This window comes from Oryctolagus cuniculus, chromosome 7, assembly GCF_964237555.1.
Source record: "Oryctolagus cuniculus chromosome 7, mOryCun1.1, whole genome shotgun sequence".
Lineage (NCBI taxonomy): Eukaryota > Metazoa > Chordata > Mammalia > Lagomorpha > Leporidae > Oryctolagus > Oryctolagus cuniculus.
This window is the reverse complement of record NC_091438.1, coordinates 71802970-71822861: the sequence shown is the minus strand read 5'-3', so window position 1 is coordinate 71822861 and position 19892 is coordinate 71802970. Positions and strand designations below refer to the sequence as shown.

Here is a 19892-nt window from a genome sequence, read left to right as displayed (position 1 = left end):
AGAGAGGCGCGCGGGCTGAAGCGGCGCAGAGCCGGGAACCCGCCGGCGGGGCGAGGTGCCGGAAAGCCGCAGGGATAAGAGAAACAGAAGTTTAGAAGTAAAGTGAGAAAAATAGGAATGCTGGAAGATAGAAGTAAAATGGGAGAAATAGGAATGCCCGGAGATAGAGAAATAGAGAAATAAAAAGGCCTCCCTACAACACTGCAATGTGAGAGCTTGGATTCGGTCTGCCTGATTAAGTGAGGCGATGAGCACCTGGGCGGCTAGCAGCTTATGCGCCGCAGGTCACCGAAGACAGGCACGAATTAACATCAGTAAGGCTTCCCCACAATGCAACAATTAGGAGGCTTGGATTCGGTCTGCCTGATTTAAGGCGGTAAGCACCAGCAAGCAGCTCGACCAGAGTATGAGCTGCAGGTCACCGAAGATAGGCACGAACCAACACTAATAAGTCTCCCCCACAATACGGCAATGAGAAGGCTTGGATTCGGTTTGCCTGATAGGTTTTGTAAGCACCTGCAGGCAGTTCTAGCAGAGCAGAGCATGCGCTGCAGGGCACCGAACACAGGCACGCATCAGCGCCTAAAAACCTCCTCACAACATGGCGAAGAGAGGACCCGGATTCGGTTTGCCTGATTGATAGGACTTGTAAGAGCCTGTGGCAACTCTAGCAAGTAGAGCAGAGTGTGTGCCGCGGGACACCGAAGACAGGCGCGTATCAACGCCAAAAATAAAAAGAAAGGGGGATCTGTGGGGAGCAATCCGGACTGGACTGAGTTGCTGGAATTAAGACTTATTCTATGCATCTGCTCTCCCACAATATGGCGCTGGGAGAGAAGTAAACAGCTTCCGCACAGCTGCCTCCAGTTCAACTAATAAACTGTAGGACTTGCTCCTGATTGGAGAGCAGCGTACTCGGCGTGTGGGCAGCCGAGTTGGGATTGGCAGAAGAGGACTATAAGGGAGGAGAGAGACGGCATGCACCGGGAACATCTATGGGGAACATCTAAGGGAACCTGTGCAGCCCCCGAGAAGAGCCGGCCGGCGGTGTGCCGCTCCCCTGCGGAAGTGGGGAATGCGGCCAGGGGGAACTGCCCTTCCATGGAGGTGGAAGGGATAGTAGCCAACCCGGGAAGAACCAGCAGCAAACCCGGGGAGGGCCGAGCAGACGAAAGAACAGCGCAGGGTTCAGTGTTGCTCCCCCACGAAGAGGGGGAGCGACATAATGGTGCCGTGACTCGGATATGAAGCCTAGGCAGGGTTCAGTGTCGTTCCTCCACGAAGAGGGGGAGCGACATAATGGTGCCGTGACTCGGATATGAAGCCTAGGCAGGGTTCAGTGTCGTTCCTCCACGAAGAGGGGGAGCGACACACTGGTTCATTCCCCAAATGCCCAACAGTAGTCAGGGTAGGGCCAAGTTAAAGCCAGGAGCCCAAAACTACACCCACATCTCCTGTGTGGTTGGCAGGAGGCAAACACTTGAGCCATCATCTGCTTCCTCCAGTATGCATTAGCAGAACATTGCATTGGAAGAACTGCCCCCATCCCCTGCACCACAATCCACCCATTTCTTGTTTTTAATGAAGATCATTCATAAATTCCTGCTTTTGATAGGATTATTGGTTCATTTTTCAAGAAAAAAAAAGCAGGCCATTGTAGGTCATGGAATTACACGCATAATCCATATCCTTTAGGTTTTGCTTGGTTAATGTTTAAAATTATGTTGCCTTGGTATCCTAACACATTAGGTTATTTCTTTATTCCAAAAAATGGCAGAGGACTTGAAATTGCTAGTATGCCATAATAGTAATGGAAATCTTTTTTAAAAACACATATTGTAGTCAAAGCAGCAAAGCATTATATTGCATCATAGGCACTAACCCAAGCAGTGCTGCTTGGGAGTCTAAATGAAATAATGGCAACCACATACTAATGGTTAAATGAATGATATTAAAGGTATATATGGCAACCACATGCTAGTAGTAATAGTAATAAAATGATTAAGACTAGTATATATCTTTAATTCACAATGATTTCACTTATATTAGGTTCTTTGATCCTCATAACTTTGAAGTACATGCTATTAATTATCCCAACTTTGTTGATGAATAAATTGAAGTTAATAATTTAAAATATATGCCTGAGTTTTCTAAGCCAGAAAGAAATATAATATAAAGAGTTTTATACTCGGAGATAATTGGGTATTAATCACAGGCTTGGGGTTATGAACCCTCCATTAGCTTGTCACTAGCTCATGTTAATCACCTAGAATTAAGTGCTTTCAGGTAAAAGCTGTCATTTGTACTATTTAAGTATTTTTTGACCCTCTGCCTACTGAGCATACGATATGATTGTTTTTCATGACAACTTTAGGTTTAGTGGATTCATCTGATCTATTCTGGTCAATGAGTGTGAACAAAAGAGTACAACTCACTTCTGGGCCAGAGAAAGGGGGTGGAAAGCAAAATTCTGCAGCTATATTCTCAGTGTAACAGGAAGACGAGTCACTCTCAACCTCCTTGATCCTTGTGCCTATGTTTCCTACTTGTGGAGGACACAGCATCATAGAAAGGATTTTGATGCACTGTATATGAGACCCTGTACCCACTAAGGTAGAACAGAATCCCATTTCAAGATGCTGTCTCCCAAATGGCACCGCAACTGAGTCTTCAGTAAGCCCATCACTTCCAGGTTATAAAATATATGATAAGAAAAATTGATTCCATGTGCATGAGCCCGTGATAATTTCCTTCGATGTGAGTTATATTCCTTGGCAAAATGTAATGCTGTGTGGATTGTCATCATGGTAAATAAAACACTCTTAATCCGTGGGGTGGTAGTGGTGGCAGAAACAGAATTGGCAATGCAGGCAAATTCACATCCAGAATGTGTCTATTTCAGTGAGAATGAATCTCTATTCCATTCTATTCTATTCCATGAAGGGAGACATCCCACCTAATCAAGCTGCCATGAGACCATTGACATGGACCTCACACCTCAGGAATGATTCGGCATTGAGAGATAAATGTTAACTGTTCTGTTGGCACATTAGGTGCATGACAGCAGTAGTAGCCAGAAGAGCTTGGGTGAAAAGATTTTCATGCTGCTGAGCTCATGCACAGACTCCATTCCAGCCACTATAGCCATTGGTTCACAGACCCAGTAAGGCATTGATGACAGGGAGAAAGGTTGACTGACAGCCCAGAAGGCACAATTTGTCCACTTAATCATTAAGAAGCTCCTGCATAGTAGTTGTACTCTAATGGGCACTTCACAGCCATGGATACCTGAGTCTGTTGCATTCTGAAATGTCTATCCATATACTTGACTAACTTCCCTATTCACCAGTCATCCCAAACTATTCCTTCTAAGTCCCTCCCTGATCATCCAACAAAATCATTTGCAACTGCCTATGAATTAATCATGGGCCTGTATTTCTGGTCATCTCTCTCTCCAGACTTAGTAGATGACCAAATGTTACATTTTAAGTTCTGACCAATGAGGAGATTTTCCTTCAACCCTGTCCTTCAGGTTTACCCTTGAGTGGGCCCATTCAGATGCAGCTGCCCACTTTCAGGTGGGGCTTGCAAATGGGGAATACACTCAAGGGTTTTCTTCCTCAGTCAGCTGGTGGTAAGGAGGTTCTCAGAATGCCATTGTAAGCCTTTAAAAAAGATTTACTTATTCATTGAAGGGCAGAGTTATACAGAGAGAGAGGGAGGGAGGGAGGGAGGGATGGATGGATGGATGGATGGATAGATAGATAGGGAAAGCAAGAAAGCAAGAAAGAGGGAGGGAGGGAGGGAGGGAGACATCTTCCACCCACTGGTTCACTCCCCAAATGGCTGCAATGGCCAGACACGACCTGATAGGAAGCCAGGAGCCAGGAACTTCTTCTAAGTTTCCCATGTGGATTTAGCGGCCTAAGTGCTTGGGCCATCCTCCACTGCCTTTCCAGGCCACCAGCAGAGAGCTGGATCAGAAGTGGAGCAGCTGGGACTTGAACCAGCACCCATATGTGATGCTGGCACTGCAGGCAGTGGCTTTATCTGCTGCACCTCAGTACCAGCCCCAGAATGCCAACTTTGCAGATTTAGCTGGAGTAATTCCTGGTAATATTCTGTATTGTTCAGAGTCTACTCAAGAGACAGGTGCCATCTAGTCATTTGAACAGGTAAAGTTTTATATAAACATTATTAACAGGGATTTAGAATAATGAGAGAGTTAAAAGTTCTATCAAATATACCAACAGCAGATATAAAGTGTGATCATCCCCTTAGTGCTAAGATAAATACCCAAAGTCAAGTCCAGCTTTGCCAGGCCTGAAATCTTGATGTCATTAGAAAGAATACCATTGTGACTCCTGAATAGTGGAGAAGTCAATTAGGTATTTCACTGGTGGGACATGCTGGAAATATGACCTCTGGGAAGTGCTGGACCACAAAACTTGCTGAGTGCCAGGAAAAGCTGCTGCCTGTTGGACACTGTCAGGACCAGACACTTGAGGGGTTCTCTCTCAGAGTCTGGTGCAGAGTCAGCACTGGCTGGCTGTGCAAGACAGAGGTCATGCAAAGCCTGGATTCTAGTGCCCCTGCTGTGCATCCATGCTCGGGACTAAAGGTAGAGGGGGTACAGCCACACGGCCGGGTGGGGGGAGGCCCACAATATCTGTCTCTAGACTGTGCCCCCACAGGACATTTTTACAGTGAGTTGATCACCAAAGAAAGTTGTGCATTTCAGGACTCTCACTGAGCAGTTCAGAAAAATGAGCGCCAGAGACCACACCAGCAAGAGGAAGAAGACAAGCTTCCTCTAGGATCTCTCTAGGTTCTTTACTCACAAAGTCTAACATTTACCAAATGGTAAAGACGAACTATTCACAGGTTCCTTTCCACTCTCATAAAGCAGGTGACAAGAATCAACTTAGAGGAAAACATGGAACAGCTAGCACAATGTCTATATTTTTCATTTCTCAACTTTTTAAATAGCATCTTGGAGTTTTAAAAATTCATTTAATATATTTTTGTATATTTTTTCCTTATGTAAAGTTCTTTGAGGCTGTCCTTTTTTTTCTAATAGCTTTGTATGATGCTTCTGTAATGGTCGATTCTTTCCTTGGAAGTTTTTAAGTTTGAATTGTGATCTCATCTGCAGTATGGCATTACCTGTAGCAACTTCTTCAGAATTGTGCTAAGAAAGAGATTATTTGTTGGATGATGTCAAGGATCCCAGATTATCACTAACTCAGAAACTCTCACTTCCCAGTTCAGGGTTAGGACTTAGGTGTCTTTCCTGCATGCAGCCCAGGGAGACCCAGGAGTATTTTGTTACTGACTGAATATTTTACAAGTTTATATTTCTACTATATCTTCAAGAAAGTTCAAACTCAAGCATTTATTAAGACCCATTCTACCTTGTGGGCAGAGTATCTACTTAATTCCCTAGCTTTCACTTGAGGTTAGTTTGTTTCCTGTCCTTAGAAATCAACTGCTTTGTTGCAGGCTCAGCCATAAATTTAAAGATTCTTTCTTTTTTTAAGACTTATATATTTTTCATTAAATAAAAGTTAAAAAAAAGACATATATTTGAAACCCAGAGTTAGAGAAAGAGAGGATATATTCAATCCACTGGTTCACTGGTAATGACCAGTACTAGGCCAGGCTGAAGCCAGGAGCCAGGAGTTTCACCTGGGCCTCCCATGTGGGTGGCAGGGGTCCAAGCACTTGGTCCCTCTTCTGCTGCTTTTCACAGGCTATTAGCAGGGAGCTGGATTGGAAGCAGAACAGCCAGAAAATGAACAGGTATTCACATGGGATGCCAGCATTGCTGTCTGTGGCTTTACCTGCTATACCACATTGCTAGCCCCGTGAATTTAGATTCTTATTACAGTTTTTCAGGATTTGTGGTGGAAGGATTAGAGCATTATCTTTTCTGATAATTTTCAAGAACTGAGAAACTGCAAATATTTTTATAGATTTCCTTTTCTATTTTCAGAGTCAAAGTATATAGCATTCTGTTCAGTGAACAATAAATCACTCACCACTTACTACTTACCTTGGGTAAGATATCATGCTTCTCTGTTCATCATCAATTTTTGTCTGCAAAATGGGAATGGTAGTAACAGCAACTGTATCATAGGATGCCTGTGAGGATTAAATAAAAACAGTGTTTTCTTATTTTTTACGGGAAGTATGTGGAGAAAGTTTATCAATATTGGACAGCCAAAATCATAGACTATAGTAGGGATCTTTGTCTTTCTCTTTCTTTCCTGACCAGCATCAGTATGGACTTTCTGCTTAGAAAATTCTCTGCACAAGTCTCTCTTCATAAGACTTGGCCACTTGGCCAAGCAGACATAAACTCCACTTTTCTTTTTTGTAATTTTTAAAAATTTATCTACTTAAGAGGCTTAGAGAGGTGTCGACGCTTTGGTGCAGCACCATATGGGTGCTGCTTCGAGTCCTGGCTGCTCCACTTCCAATCCAGATCCCTGGTAATGCACCTGGGAAAGCAGCAGAGGATGCCCAAGTCCTTGGGCCCCTGCACCCTCGTAGGAGACCCCAAGGAAGCTCCTGGCTCCTGGATTCAGATTGGCTCAGCTCTGTCCAATGTGGCTATTTAGGGGGAAGCCAGCAGATGGAAGAACTCTCTCTCTGTGTCTACCTCTTTGTAATTCTGTTGTTCAAATGAATAAAATAAATCTTAAAAAAAAAAAAAAGCAGGCTGAGAGAGAGACATAAATTGTCATCCACTGGTTTATTCCCCACATACACTGGCTGGGGCTGGGCCAGGCTGAAGCCTGGGAGCAGGAAACTCCATCCAGGTCTTTCATGTAGTTGGCAGGAACCCAATTACTTTAACCACCACTGCTGCCTCCAGGGTTTGCACTGGCAGGAAGCTGGAGTCAGGAGCTGGAACTAAGCTTTGAATCCAGAGCTACAACATGGGATCTGAGCATCTTACCTGTAAGCTAAAGATATACCCTTCCTCTGGGATTTTGAATCTACACCTAACAACACAGAGAAATGGAATTGTGGGGATTTTTTTTTTTTTTTTTTTGTGGCAGCAACAGCAGGTGAGATTCTCAAAGGCAGCTATGGTACTAGAGTCAGGGCTAACACCTGAAATGTGGTGCCACAGGTGTCAATGGCAGTATGTGAAGGAGGTGTGGCATCTAATACCAGGCAATGGTGGCAGCAAAGCCTGTGCCATTGGTTCTGTGGTACGGTTTTGCCTGTGAGCCGGGCTGTGCAGCTCTGGCTTGGTCTGGCCACTTTCTGGTCTTGTTTGTTCTCTATGCTTCCTGGGAATTCTGTGAGTCATGGTATCATTAAGAATTTCCTGGTTTACACTGCAATTAGGAGATCTTGAATCTGCCTCACTAGCCAGAAGGAACTTAGACAGGAAAAACAGTGTTTCAATAACTTGTATTCCTTATAAGCCTTAGCAGAGACTATTTGAGTGCATACGTGTGATACTGTGGTTTATCAATACATATTGTGATCTTTGACCTATAAATCTTATTGTTTACTAAGGGATGTAAGACATGTATGAAACAAATCCAATCTGTAAGACAGACTAAAACTAAATGTTGAATTGGGAACCAATTGTCACTTGGCAAGTCTTTCTGAAAGAGATGGGACAGACGGGTAGGGAACCAGAAAGGTCAAGAACAAGTGTGGATGTTCTTTGGCCAATGACTAACCTGACTACAAGGTGGGTCCCTGTCCTGAAGCCAACGAGAGGTACTTTTGAATGGTTAAGCGGTTGTACATTATTAAGACCATGTCCTCGGATCAGAAATGAAGGTATTCTCCACTTACCCAAATAGGGCTTTCCTACATATAGTCTTTAATTTTTTAGAAAAGTTTAGACAGGGCTTATGGAGGAGACGGGATGAAAAGCAGTAAATGAGAAAACCTGATGTTTTAAAAATACTCCACTTTGCATTTGATCTTCCACTATTTTTGGAGTTCACTTATTTTTGTTTAAATAACAATGTTGCAACTGAAAAATTATAGCTGTGCACTGGCAGAGCAAGGGCTGAAGATCATTTTCCCCAGCAGCGTCCAGCCCCGCTGGCTGCTCTTGGCTCTTAAGAACATTCTTGCTCATCAACTTCAGGAAGACTTCCTGGAGTAAAGACGCGTTTGAAAGTGGCTGAAGGCAGTTTTTAGATCTCAGCTTCCTTTGTTTGATAGTGAAATGACCGCGGGCCTGTTACTGGGTTTAAAATCGATCACAAAATGAGGAGGTTTTCATGTTTGTTATTTTTACATTAGGTGAACAGGGACAGACTCGAAAATCACAACCAAGAAGGCAGGCAACCATTAACCACAGGAAACACAGATTTTTTTATTTTTTTCCTCTCTGCCTGCCAGCCTCGCTGTGGATCCCGCGAAGCGGACGCTTTGCTCGGTGGCCTCTTTCCCAGAGCCCGCCGCCGCGGAAACAGTCGGCTGGGACAGTGCGGGCCGCCCGTCTCTTACCTTCCAGGGGCGGTCGGCCTTCTCCCAACCCGCGCCGGCAGCCCCACCGTCCCACCCCTACCCTCTCGCCAGCTTCAGGCCGGGCGGGGACGCACTCCGGCCCGCGGCCACCCTGCCCGGCCGGGCGCTGGCCCCGGCAGTTCCGCGTCTGCGCAGCGGGCGAGGGGCTGGAGCGGGGCCGGCCGGGGAGGCGCAGGATGCGCGGGAGCCAATGGGCACGCTCGGGGGTGCCGGGCTGGCGGCGGCGGCGGCGGCCGGGCGCGCACTCTCGGGATGGAGGGCGAGCGCCGGGCATCTCAGGCGCGCTCCTCGGGCCTCCCGGCCGGGGGCGCCGACGGGGAGAGCCCGGGGGGCGGCGCCCCCTTCGCGGGCAGCAGCGGCTCCTCCGCCCTGCTGCAGTCTGAGGTGCTGGATCTAGACGAGGACGAGGACGACCTGGAGGTGTTCAGTAAGGTGAGGGCGGCGGCGGAGGCGGCGCGTCCCGGGAAAGTTCCGAGGCAACTCCGCGAGTTGTCACCGCTGCGCTGGCGGCTGCCTCCCGCGCGCCCGCCCTCCCCGCGCGGAGGCTCGGGGCTGGAGGTGGGTGCGGCCAGCCCCAGGCTGTGGGACCCCTCCGGGACTCTCTCCTGGCACCCGGGGCTGCGTCCCCGCGGGGTTCCCAACTGTAGCCGCTCCCTTTTCCGCACTTTGACCTTCCGCTCCGCAGGGCCGTGCTCCGTGGAGTGTGCAAAGTTGTGATTTGTTTCGCTCTGCGCTTCGCTGACACGGACATCTCTCGACAGTACCCGTACCCCAGAGGCTGGCGGCCCGAAACTGCCCTCGCCCTTACCAGCTTCTTTTCGGGGGCTGGCCAGCCCTGGACTCCGGGAGAGAGATCAGCTGAGCGAAGAGACATTATTTTGATTTCGTGCTGCTGGTTGTGGATTGGAGACTTGGGTGACACCCGAGGCGTGTCTCCAGTCCAGCGGGAATGGGTGCGAGGCCATCCCCCCAACAGGAGGCGGCGGCTGGAATCAGGCTCACAGGAAGCCCCTGGGCTGCTCAGCCCAGGACTTTGCAGATGGTCGCTGGGGCCACCAAGCCCACAGCCAGCGCTTTCGTTTTGTTTTCCCTTCCTTTCCCACTGGAAGTCTAGTACCACATGCCCTTCCAAGCTTGTGTTAGACTTGCGGGGAAATTGACTTCTTGGCGTTTTCTTGTAGAATTTTGGTGTGGGTAGACTGATGGTTATCATTTCTTAAAGACTTTTGGAAAAGAAAAATGCCAGTGGGGCGGTTGGCTGAAACTCCAGTCTGCAGATGCTGCTTGAAGAAGACTTGAGTTCCGCTCGGAATCTTGTTGTGAAGAAGGCTGTGCAGTAGTCAGATGCTACCCTGAGATGCTGGGTGCAGCAGCCTTCAGACCTCACAGCTGCCCTGGCGATGGGAGAGCCAGCCCAAGTAAGACAGGGAGCACACATATGCTCACTCCCAAAGGAATGTGTGGGATTTATGTTTTCTTAGGGAATAAATGGAATGGTAGGCCCAGTCCTAGTCTAGATTTCAGGGTGTCTGTCTCCTGACTTTTTAGTTTATTTACATCATAAAATAATGCAGTTATTTTACATTGGTTGTAAAAGGTTAACACTGTCTTACATTTCACATATCCTTTATGTTCAGATCTGGGACAATTGGGCAGTTGGTTGATTTCTTCTTCTTTTTTTTTTTTTTTTTTTTTTTTTGCCCTTTAAGTCTGTGGGTCTTACTTCATGGCTATGCATTGGGAAACTGGCAACAGTGTGTGTGTGTGTGCTGGGGGGCGTGGAGTGCTGGGAGTGGCAGTTGTGTATCAGAATCATCTGGAATTGTTTTAACCCTAACCCAATGGGTGGTCTCTCTTAAGAGTCCCAGCCAGCTCTTGAGAATTACTGTGTTCGTGAGGTCAGAGGTGGGCATGGGCGAAGCTGATGAAATTCAAGCTTCCAACTCTTCTTCCCCTGGCCTCTGGCAATGTTTGGAGTTGCTGGAGTTGCGGCTGTTTTAGGTGGAATGGACAAGCCAGGTTGCAACCAGGAGCACTTCTGATAAATCACCTAAAGCTGCCTCAGAGTAGGAAATCTAGATCTGCATGGTCAGGTTCATCTATTGAGATTTCTAAGTAAAATTTGGTTTTTCTGCCAAATTTTGTATTCTTTTTAAAAGAGAGCCTCAGGCTAGTACAGCTGGATCTACCTTGCTTGTTCATGTTGTATAACTTAAACTGGCCATGTAGATTGAGCTAAGGGCATAATAGTGTTCAAAGTTTGGAAAGGTCACTGTATTTGAGAAACTTTAAAACTGACCATCTACTTATGTTACAGTAAGTTAAGAATTTCAGCCATAAACCATCGTTAGACAAGCAAATGCAAGGCAGTCTCCATTTGCCTATCCTTTCCTCTTCCCACTTTTTAGCCTGCTTCTCTCTAGAAGTCCACTGCAGTCAGTCCACCCAAGGATATTAATTAACAATTGTTTATGTAGCAGTCTGTTTCTGTCCTCAAGTACTTTAACATCCACCACTTTCATATTCAGTTTGCATTCACATTTGTAGCCTCTTTATTCCCTTAGATGGGGTAGGTACAGTCTGGCCCATGGGCCATGTAAGGCCTGCAGAATCCTTTGGTCTGGCCCTGTCAAGGCAACCGTAGGTGGGAGTCGAAATTCAACTAATCTATAGCGGGCTAATTTTTAAAAAATTTATATTTACTCATTTATTTGAAAGGCAGAGAAAGACAGAGAGAGAGATCTTGCATGTGTTGTTTCACTCCCCAAATGGCCAAAGCAATCAGGGCTGGACCAGGCCAAAGCCAGGAGCCAGAAGCTTCTTCTAGGTCTCCCATGGGAGTTTGGGGACCTAAGGACTTAGGCCATCTTCCATGGCTTTCCCAGGCTCATGAGCAGGGAGCTTGATAGGAAGTGAAGCAGCTAGGACCTGAACCGGCACCATATGGGATGCTGGCACAGCAGACAGAGGCTTAACCTGCTATGCTGAGGAGCCGGCCCCAATAGCAGGGTAACTTTTAAGTCGATAATTTTGCATGGCCTATGAATGATATGAATATCAAAATGGCCCCAGGCAGAAAAAACATTCCCTGCTCCTCCTTTAGATGATTTGTAAAAGTATTTCTGTTATCCTCCTCCAGACTTTTTAAAAGAATATGAACTTTGCTTTATTATTCCTTTTCTTCCTACAATACATTAGAAATACATAGTTTTATAAAATATGTTGTGCTATGTGTTCTTAGAAAAACATGCAAGATTCAATTCTGGCTATCACAATCTGGCAATTTAGGGGAGAAGACAGTCTAAATGGCCCTAGAAGTGAAGATGAATGGAAAGTGTAACCAAATGGTGTTTTGAGTTTGCAAATAATCCACTGAGGAGAGAATGATGTCAAACTCAGGAGACCTGCAGATGCTATTGATTTGAAAGAGTAAGTATAGATGTTAGAAGGGAGGAGAAGATGACTGGTGATCTAGAAACAATAAAACACATGAAGAGAAAAAAGATATAAATAGTGGCATATTAAAGACTTGTGTAAGAACTAGGCCAAAGTGAAATGAGGCTTAGAAAAATTTAACTAGAGAAAAAGGGCCAGTTTCATTATACTTCAAGGAAAACATTTTCCTTTTGGGGAAAATAATATATCAAGATAACACGAATTGCTTTATTTTTATTATACACTGTAATGTGTAGCAAAAGCAGCAGTTGAAACACAGCTTACCTACATAGATCATAATGGGCACTATCATGCTTTTCTGGTGCTCAGTAAAGGGTAGCTCCTGTTATTGGTCTCTTTAAAGGTCCTGTGGACCATAAAGTGAGATTTGGTTATCAGGGACTTTATGCATGTAATCTTCCTCATCACAGCTGCTCAACTTTGAGCTGTCTTGGAATGTAGGACTGCTGCACACAAAATAGAGATAGGTAAATATCCTGTTTAAAAATTTTTTTAATGATTTTATTTATTTATCTGAGAGGTAGAGTTACAGACAGAGCGAGGGAGAGACAGAGAAAAAGGTCCTTTATCTGCTGGTTCACTCTCCAAATGGCCGCAACAGCCACAGCTGAGCCAATCCAAAGCCAGGAATCAAGAGCTTCTTCCAGTTCTCTCATGCGGGTGCAGGGACCCAAGGATGTGGGCCATCTTCTACTGCTTTTCCAGGCCATAGCAGAGAGCTGGATCAGAATAGTATCCAGGTCTTGAACCAGAACCCATATGGGATTCCAGCACTGCAGGTGGAGGCTTAGCCCACTTTGCCACAGCACGCCGGCCCCAAATATCCTTTTTTTAAAAATAATGGACAAAAAAAGGAATTTCTGGGCAGTATAGACCAGCATGCTTAATTTCAATCTCCAGCAAACCCACAAGGTGAATTATTGAGTCTTTTGTTCATAAATACTTGAAAGAAGTGATCAGGGGCAAGTGTTCTTGTGTGGTGGGTTAAGCCACTTCTTCCAGTGCCTGCATCCCACATGAGCACCAGTTTGTGCTGTGCTTCCAATCAAACTCCCTGCTAATGCACCTGGGAAAGGAGCAGAAGACAGCCAACTGCTTGGGTCCCTGCCACCCACATGGAAGACCTGGATGGAATTCTAGGCTCCTGGCTTTGGCCTGGCCTGGGCCCATCCATTGGCCCAACTTTTAGGAGAGTGAACCAGTGGATGGAAGATATCTCCCTCTCTCTCCATTTTTCCCCTTCTCTCTCTAACTGCTTTCAAATATTAGAAACAGACATACATACAGAGAAAGAGAGAGCTCCCATTCTTTGATTCAGTTGCTTGCAAATGTATGCCAAAAACTAGGGCTGGGCCATACCAAAGGAGGAACTGGGAACTCAATCCAAGACTCCAACATTGGCTGCAAGGATCCAACCACTGGAACCATCACCCGCAGCTTCCTAAGGTGTGCATTAGCAGGAAGCTGGAATATGGAGCAAAGCTGAAACTTGAACCCAGGCTCCCTGATATGGGATGCAGGCATCTTAGCTGGTAACTAAAACTGTAGAACAGTTGTGAGCCCCAAGATTTTTATTTTTGAAGATTTATTTATTTAAAAGGCAGGACTACAAAGAGAGGGAGAGTAAAGACAGAGAGAGAGATAGAGATATCTTTCATCTGCTGATTCACTCCCCAAGTTGCAGCAATGGCTTGGACTGGGCTAGGCTGATGCCAGGAGTCTGGAACTCTATCCCGGTCTCCCATGTGGGTGGCAGGGGCCCAAGCACCTGGGCCATCTTCTGCTGCCTTCCCAGGCCCGTTAGCAGGGAGCTGGGTCAGAAGCATCACAGCCAGGACTTGAACCAGGGATCATATGGGATATCTGTGTGCAGACACCTGCCCTCAAGGTTGTTTTATAGTAAATGAGGAATAAACAACAGGCATGTTTATTTGAGAAGAGTTTTGAAAAAAGTCATTCATAAAATTGTTGAAATGGCTATTTACAGTTATAATTGTTGATAAATCCAGTATACATGTACCCATACATGCATGTGTGTGTGTGTGTGTGTCTGTGTGTGTGTGTGTGTGTGTATGTGTATAGGTGGTCATCCTCTGTATCTGTAGGTTCTGTATGTGACCTCCACCAAGCACAGATTGGAAATTTTTTAAAAATTGCATCTGTACAGAGCATGTACAGACTTTTTTCTTGTCGCTTTTCCCTAAAAATATAGTAACAACTATTGCCATTGATATGGTGTTAGTTATTATAAGTCATTTAGGAATAATTTAAACTATTCAGTAGGATTTCTGGAGGTTATCTGCCAGTGATGTGCCATTTTACATAAGGGATTTGAGCATGGGGGTGGGAAGAGGGGTGCTGAAACCAAATCCCTGCCCCTCCACATTGCTATCCACACCCACAGATATCTCTCTGTGTGTGATATCTGTCAATCTGGAAATTCTAAATCGTAATACAGAGACATCATTGCACTATTCAACAATTCAGTAAAAGTGCTTAGAAGCTGCTGAAAACCCTTTTAAGTCTTCACATTGGTCTTTGAGCAGTCCAGTCTCTACTTAGTTTCAGTTGTGTCCTGTATCAATCATTGCCCCGGTAAAAATCAGAATTCTCTCTAATGGTCTAATTGACAATTTATTTAGGGACTATTTATTAATCACTGGTAGAGTTCACAAACAAAAAGGGGTACTGAGGCACTTAGAGTCTTATCTCAACAAAAGTCATAGGTATCCCTAGCTCTAAAGGGACAGGAAGTGGAATTAGTTTTGCCTGAATCCAGAGAGAAGTGGAGGTATGGAGGAGGGCCCGCTTGCAAAGGAATAGATTTACAGCGAGATGTAGACAGTGTGTGTTCTTTCAGCTCATTTCTTTTTGCCATTGGATCTCCCGCCCCCACTGGATGACCTGCTAAAGAGATGTCATCTGTAAGGGGTAACTTCCTGGGGCAAAGGATAGCTGGATGGGAGATGATAGCACAAATGTGTGGAGTATAGCTTTGGATAAAGATGGCCACTCAGTGTCTCCCATTCCACATGCTTTTCTATATGTCAACTACCTGCTGTCAAGAAATGAGGCCTGTGCTCCTTTCCTCAAAAATTGGTAAAAGTGTGATGACTCTGAGTATAATGAGGTAAGAAAGAAACAGAAATCACAAAGCCAATCCCCTCGGACCCTACCACGTATCCATCGGACTACAGGCTGCTTTTCCTAACTTCAAATCTATTAGGAAACAAGGGCTTTCCAGACTCTAATTGCAAAACACCACTACTGGCCTGCTAGGGACTTTCCCAGCTCACACGCATGTCCAGAATAGCCCAGTATGATATTTGCCCTTCTTGGAGGTGGGGGGGGGGGGTGCTGGTATTGAGCCGCAGCACCATTTTGATCATGTTGTATCAAAAGAAGCACCAGCGCATGCAAGAAGCACCAAGCTAGATGCAAAGCAAAGTGCCATGTGTTCAGGGTGTTGAGCCAGAGATTGATGAGGGTGTGGCCACCCCTCCCCAGTCCAGTATACCACTCTGTTCAGCTGTCTTCTGAAAATCAGTCAGTGGAGCATCATCCCGCTGTGTGGTCGCCCAAGTGCTGGAGCATAAGCCCCCAGTAAACCTTGACTAGCATAAGCTTTGACTGCTGTTCCGCTTCTGAGAACATCAAGTCAACAACAGGGAATGGTGGAAGTGATGCTGTGCAGTTTCATAAAAGCCCAGTGCAGGTTCCACTTTGTCCAGTGGGAACACTGCTTTTCTTTGGAGTTACTTTGTAAGAAATGCAGTGTAAGGCCTCCATGCTGTGAGGAAGCCCGGATTACATTGAAAACAAATGCTCCCGTCAGCAGCCCCAGCTCTAAATGCCAGGCACCGTCCAGTATTAAGTAGCATGCTTGCCAGGGAAGGGGTTTCTATAGATTCATCCCCATCATCCAGGCATGTTCAGCCTTTGAATCTTCTTGGAGAAGACCTCACATACAAGGATAATGAAAGAGAGATGAGAAGCCCTTGCTGAGTGCTGGGTGCGTGCCTGGCCTGGTAGACCAGCAAGCATCATGAGATATAGAACCATAAAATTGTTTTATACCAGTAAATTTGGGAATGGTTTGGTACATAACCATGGTAACTGTAATGATAGCTGGTAGTCTGTAAAACATTAGCAGCCTTCTGAGTCCTTACTTAGAAGTTACTTAATGTCATTGCCTCAGATTGTTCAGTACATCTATACAAAAAGCATGGATAACAAATATGAGGACTAAATAATATATATAAATGTATATTCCTATTTTTTTAGAGCCTACATTGTGATTCTGGACCAGTGGACCTTTCCATTTTGATGCCTAAAACAAATGAAACCAATTTAACAAAGAAAATAGAAGTGGGAATTTGGCCTAGCAGTTAAGATGCTGGTTAAAATATCCACATTCTATATCAGAGTGTCTGGATTTGAGTCCCAGCATTGCTCTTGCTCCAAGCTTCTTGCTAATGCAAACACTGGGAGGCAGCAGGTGATGGCTCAAGTAGCTGGGTCCCTGCCACCTAAGTGCGAGACCTGGATTGAGTTTCTGGCCCAACCCTGGACATTGGGTCATTTGGGAAGTGAACCAGCGGATGGGAGACCTTCTTGTCTGTCTCTTTAACTTTGTGCTTCTCAAATACTATTACTACTACTAATAATAATAATAAGAAAATAGAGCCAATCTTTGACTATTTATATTATACAACTTGAAATTCTATTCTCTGTTATCATAGTCCTCTTTTGTGTTACTTTTGTGCATTTGGCAGGGAGGGCAGAGACAAAACAGGTAATTTAAGTAGAAAGAAGATAAAATATCCTTAAGTTATCTTTTTGAGTTAACATGTATGAAAAACAGTAAAATGAATACAAATAAGTAAGCTTCAAAATCAATTTAGGGAAACTATTTAGGACCATTTCTTTTTTCCTAAAGATGTATTTATTTAATTATTTGAAAGGCAGAGCAGAAAAAGGAGAGAGAAGAGAAAGAGAGAGAAAGAGAGGGAGAGAAAGAGAATATCCTACATGCTGCTTTAGTTCCCAAATGACCACAGTAGCCAGGGCTGGGCCAGGCTGAAGCCAGGATCCTGGAACTTCATCTCGGTCTCTCATGCGAGTAGCTGAGGTACAAGCATTTGGGCTATCAGCTGTGGCTTTCCCAGGCATGAAAGCAGAGAGCTGGATTGGAAGCATAGCAGCCAGGACTTGAGCTGCTGATATGTTAACGGATGCCAGTGTCATAAGCAGTGGCTTAACCTGGTGTTCCACAACGTTGCTTATTTCCTATTGGTTTTCAGTGACAGATCAGTATGCACTAATGACATGAGATTGAATCTAAACAAACTATATTTTCATGATCCTATGGATTATTAATTATTATGTCATCTGGACTGCCCATGCCACTTTGGAAGGTCTAGTCCACCCTCTGTGTTTTAAAAGAGAGGTCAGTAGTCTGTATCAGAAAATGGCAAAGGAATATTTTCCTACCTTTGATGCTAGAGCCTGTCTGTTCTTTGGAATGCTGTGTTGAGATGGAGCCAGAGGTTTGTCCGGGCTTTACAGAAAGAGGGCTGGAATCCATTAACGCTGCGTTCCATTGGCACAAAAAGCAGCAACAGTCTTTTTTTTTTTTTTAAGATTTATTTATTTATTTGAAAGGCAGAGTTACAGAAAGGCAGAGGCAGAAAGAGAGAGAAAAGTCTTCCATCTGATTGTTCACTCCCCAGATGGCAACGATGGCTGGAGCTGCACCAGTCCAAAGCCAGAAGCTTCCTCAGGGCCCCTCACGCAGATGCAGGGGCCCAAGCATTTTGGCTATCTTCTGCTCTTTTCCCAGGCCATAGCAGAAAGCTGAATTGGAAGTGGAATAGCCGGGACGCGAACTGGCACCCATATGGGATGCTGGCACTACAAGTGGTGGCTTTACCCACTACACCACAGTGCCCCCCACAGCAACAGTCTTGCCACACATTTACTGTCAGGAAGAAGAATGAACAAAGGTGTTTCACTGATGATATATGTATGGTAGCCATGGCTGTGAGGAAATTTTGAGTAAATACAAAGTGATTTGCCTTGCAAAAGGCTTGGATTAATTATTTTAACCATTCTTAATGAAAGTTATTATGGTCTAGGTAGATTAAATGTTTCTAGCTTTGAAGGACAGAACTAGGACCATGGTACCAAAAATATATACAGAAGATTGTGTTAAAGCAGGAATTTCTAGTTGAGAGTTTCAAAATGAAAGGTATTACCTCGCACAGTCATGAATGCTGTCACTGCGAATGTTCTAGCATAAACTGGATGAGGGTGTGGCAGTTGAATTGTTGTTTTCCACTATTGAGAGACTGTTCCAATGAAATTGTTAACTTGCTACATTTAACCATACCAGCGGAAAGTCCTAATTAGATGATCCTACTCAATCCTTCAACTAAATTTCCAAACTGAACTATGTTCTTCTGTTCTCCAGTTCATGTGTTTCTAGTCCCAATCCTATTGTCTTTTCCATTTAATTTTTTAATAGTGTAACAATGCTCTAGGCGTGCAGGGTACCCACTTTCCATATCTGTCCATGTATCTAAAAGGTCCTCATAGTCTTAACTTCTTGGAATTTCTGAAATTAGTACCTTTCTGTTCCCACTGCTACCTCAGGGTAGTTATGTGGTTACCTCTAACAATCATTAAAAAGGGCCTCCACCACATCTCACTTCTAATCTTCTGCTGCTAGTCTATCCCAAATGCCAGTAGCACTGTTTCTGGAACCAACAGACCCGATCTTTTGCTCACATTGTCCCATTCAAGACTGTGATCAGGCTGTGCACTGGCTCTTATCCCTTCTCCCTGACTACTCTGTTCTCTAGAACCTTCCTACTTGTATTATGATCCATGAATCTTTTGCATCATCTGGGAGCTGGCTAGAAATGCAGTCTCAGAACCCTCTCTAAACCCAGAGACTCAGCATCTGCATTTCAGCAAGATTGATTGGTAAGTGATTGGATTGTACTTGATAATTTCAAAAAAAAATTGATCTAAAGAAACAGATCCTGAAACACTGATCTAAATTGGTTCACTTGCCAGTACATGAGCTGACTATTTATTTTTCTACTTCTGTCTTATTACTGTTGAGTAAAGAAAACAATCCTTACTATTATTTATGACCCCGTGTAAAAGTACCTCTTCCCTAAGAACCTTCATTCCTAGAAAGAACTAATTTCTTTTGTGTCTGTACATAGAAATGATAGTGTTTTGAATACTTAATAGGTTCTAGATTGTAAATACATATTTATTTATCTTTTTAAGACCTTCTTTGCTTATCTGTTTCCAATAGATTAACTTCTTAAAGGTAGGAAATTAGGGACCTAAATATTTCTGGAATATTTAGAATGTATTTATGTTAATGAATGACATGGCCTCTGGCTTATTCCGGATTTATAGTCCCAATTATCATAGTAATTTCCCAATGATCTGTTTTCGGTAAATTCAGTTTGTATTGTATTTTCCTATCAGGATGCTATGCTAAATATAATTGAAACAAATTGGTCTTAATCAATAGTGAATAATGTTATTGCTGGATGACACAGAGCTGTGTTGAGCTTCAATCTTGAAAAAGATTTCCTATTTAGTATATATTAGAAGAAATCAACACAAAGCCTATAAACCCTAAGCAGACCATTCAGGCATCTCTTTTACTTGGAAAAATGTATCTTTTTATGCTAATAGCACCTGTTCCAGTCAGCCAGCTTTGGTACTAGCAATGAAAAGGAACTCTGGCAGCAAAGGAGAGAAATAGTGAATTTTAAGTAGCTCACAGAAGAGATTTGAAGATCCATCATGCCTGTAAATGTAGGTGCAAAGAAATACGTACCAGTAAAAACTACAGCTGATGTTGCATTTGGAAAGGAGATTAGATGTTGTAAAACTCC

At 44.4% G+C, this 19892-nt stretch overlaps 1 protein-coding gene and 1 long non-coding RNA gene across 5 annotated transcripts in view; one reads left to right on the top strand and one right to left on the bottom strand.

Annotated features, from left to right (window-relative positions):
* The window catches only part of LOC103350114 (uncharacterized), a 110699-nt gene extending 100728 nt beyond the window's left edge, over positions 1 to 9971 (bottom strand). The window contains exons 1-2 of the long non-coding RNA XR_011390557.1: positions 9320 to 9971; positions 6056 to 6144 (exon numbers count right to left, since the gene is read on the bottom strand). This is a non-coding gene — a long non-coding RNA (uncharacterized lncRNA). The remainder of the gene's footprint in view (positions 1 to 6055; positions 6145 to 9319) is intronic.
* The window catches only part of SNX7 (sorting nexin 7), a 110979-nt gene continuing 99796 nt past the window's right edge, over positions 8710 to 19892 (top strand). Inside the window, exon 1 of one of the 4 annotated variants that reach the window (XM_070077997.1) lies at positions 8710 to 8943. In XM_070077997.1, coding sequence (XP_069934098.1) covers positions 8764 to 8943 — 180 coding nt within the window. In that variant the 5' untranslated portion in view covers positions 8710 to 8763. The remainder of the gene's footprint in view (positions 8944 to 19892) is intronic. The other 3 variants (XM_002715843.5, XM_070077998.1, XM_070077999.1) reach the window with 3 other exon arrangements.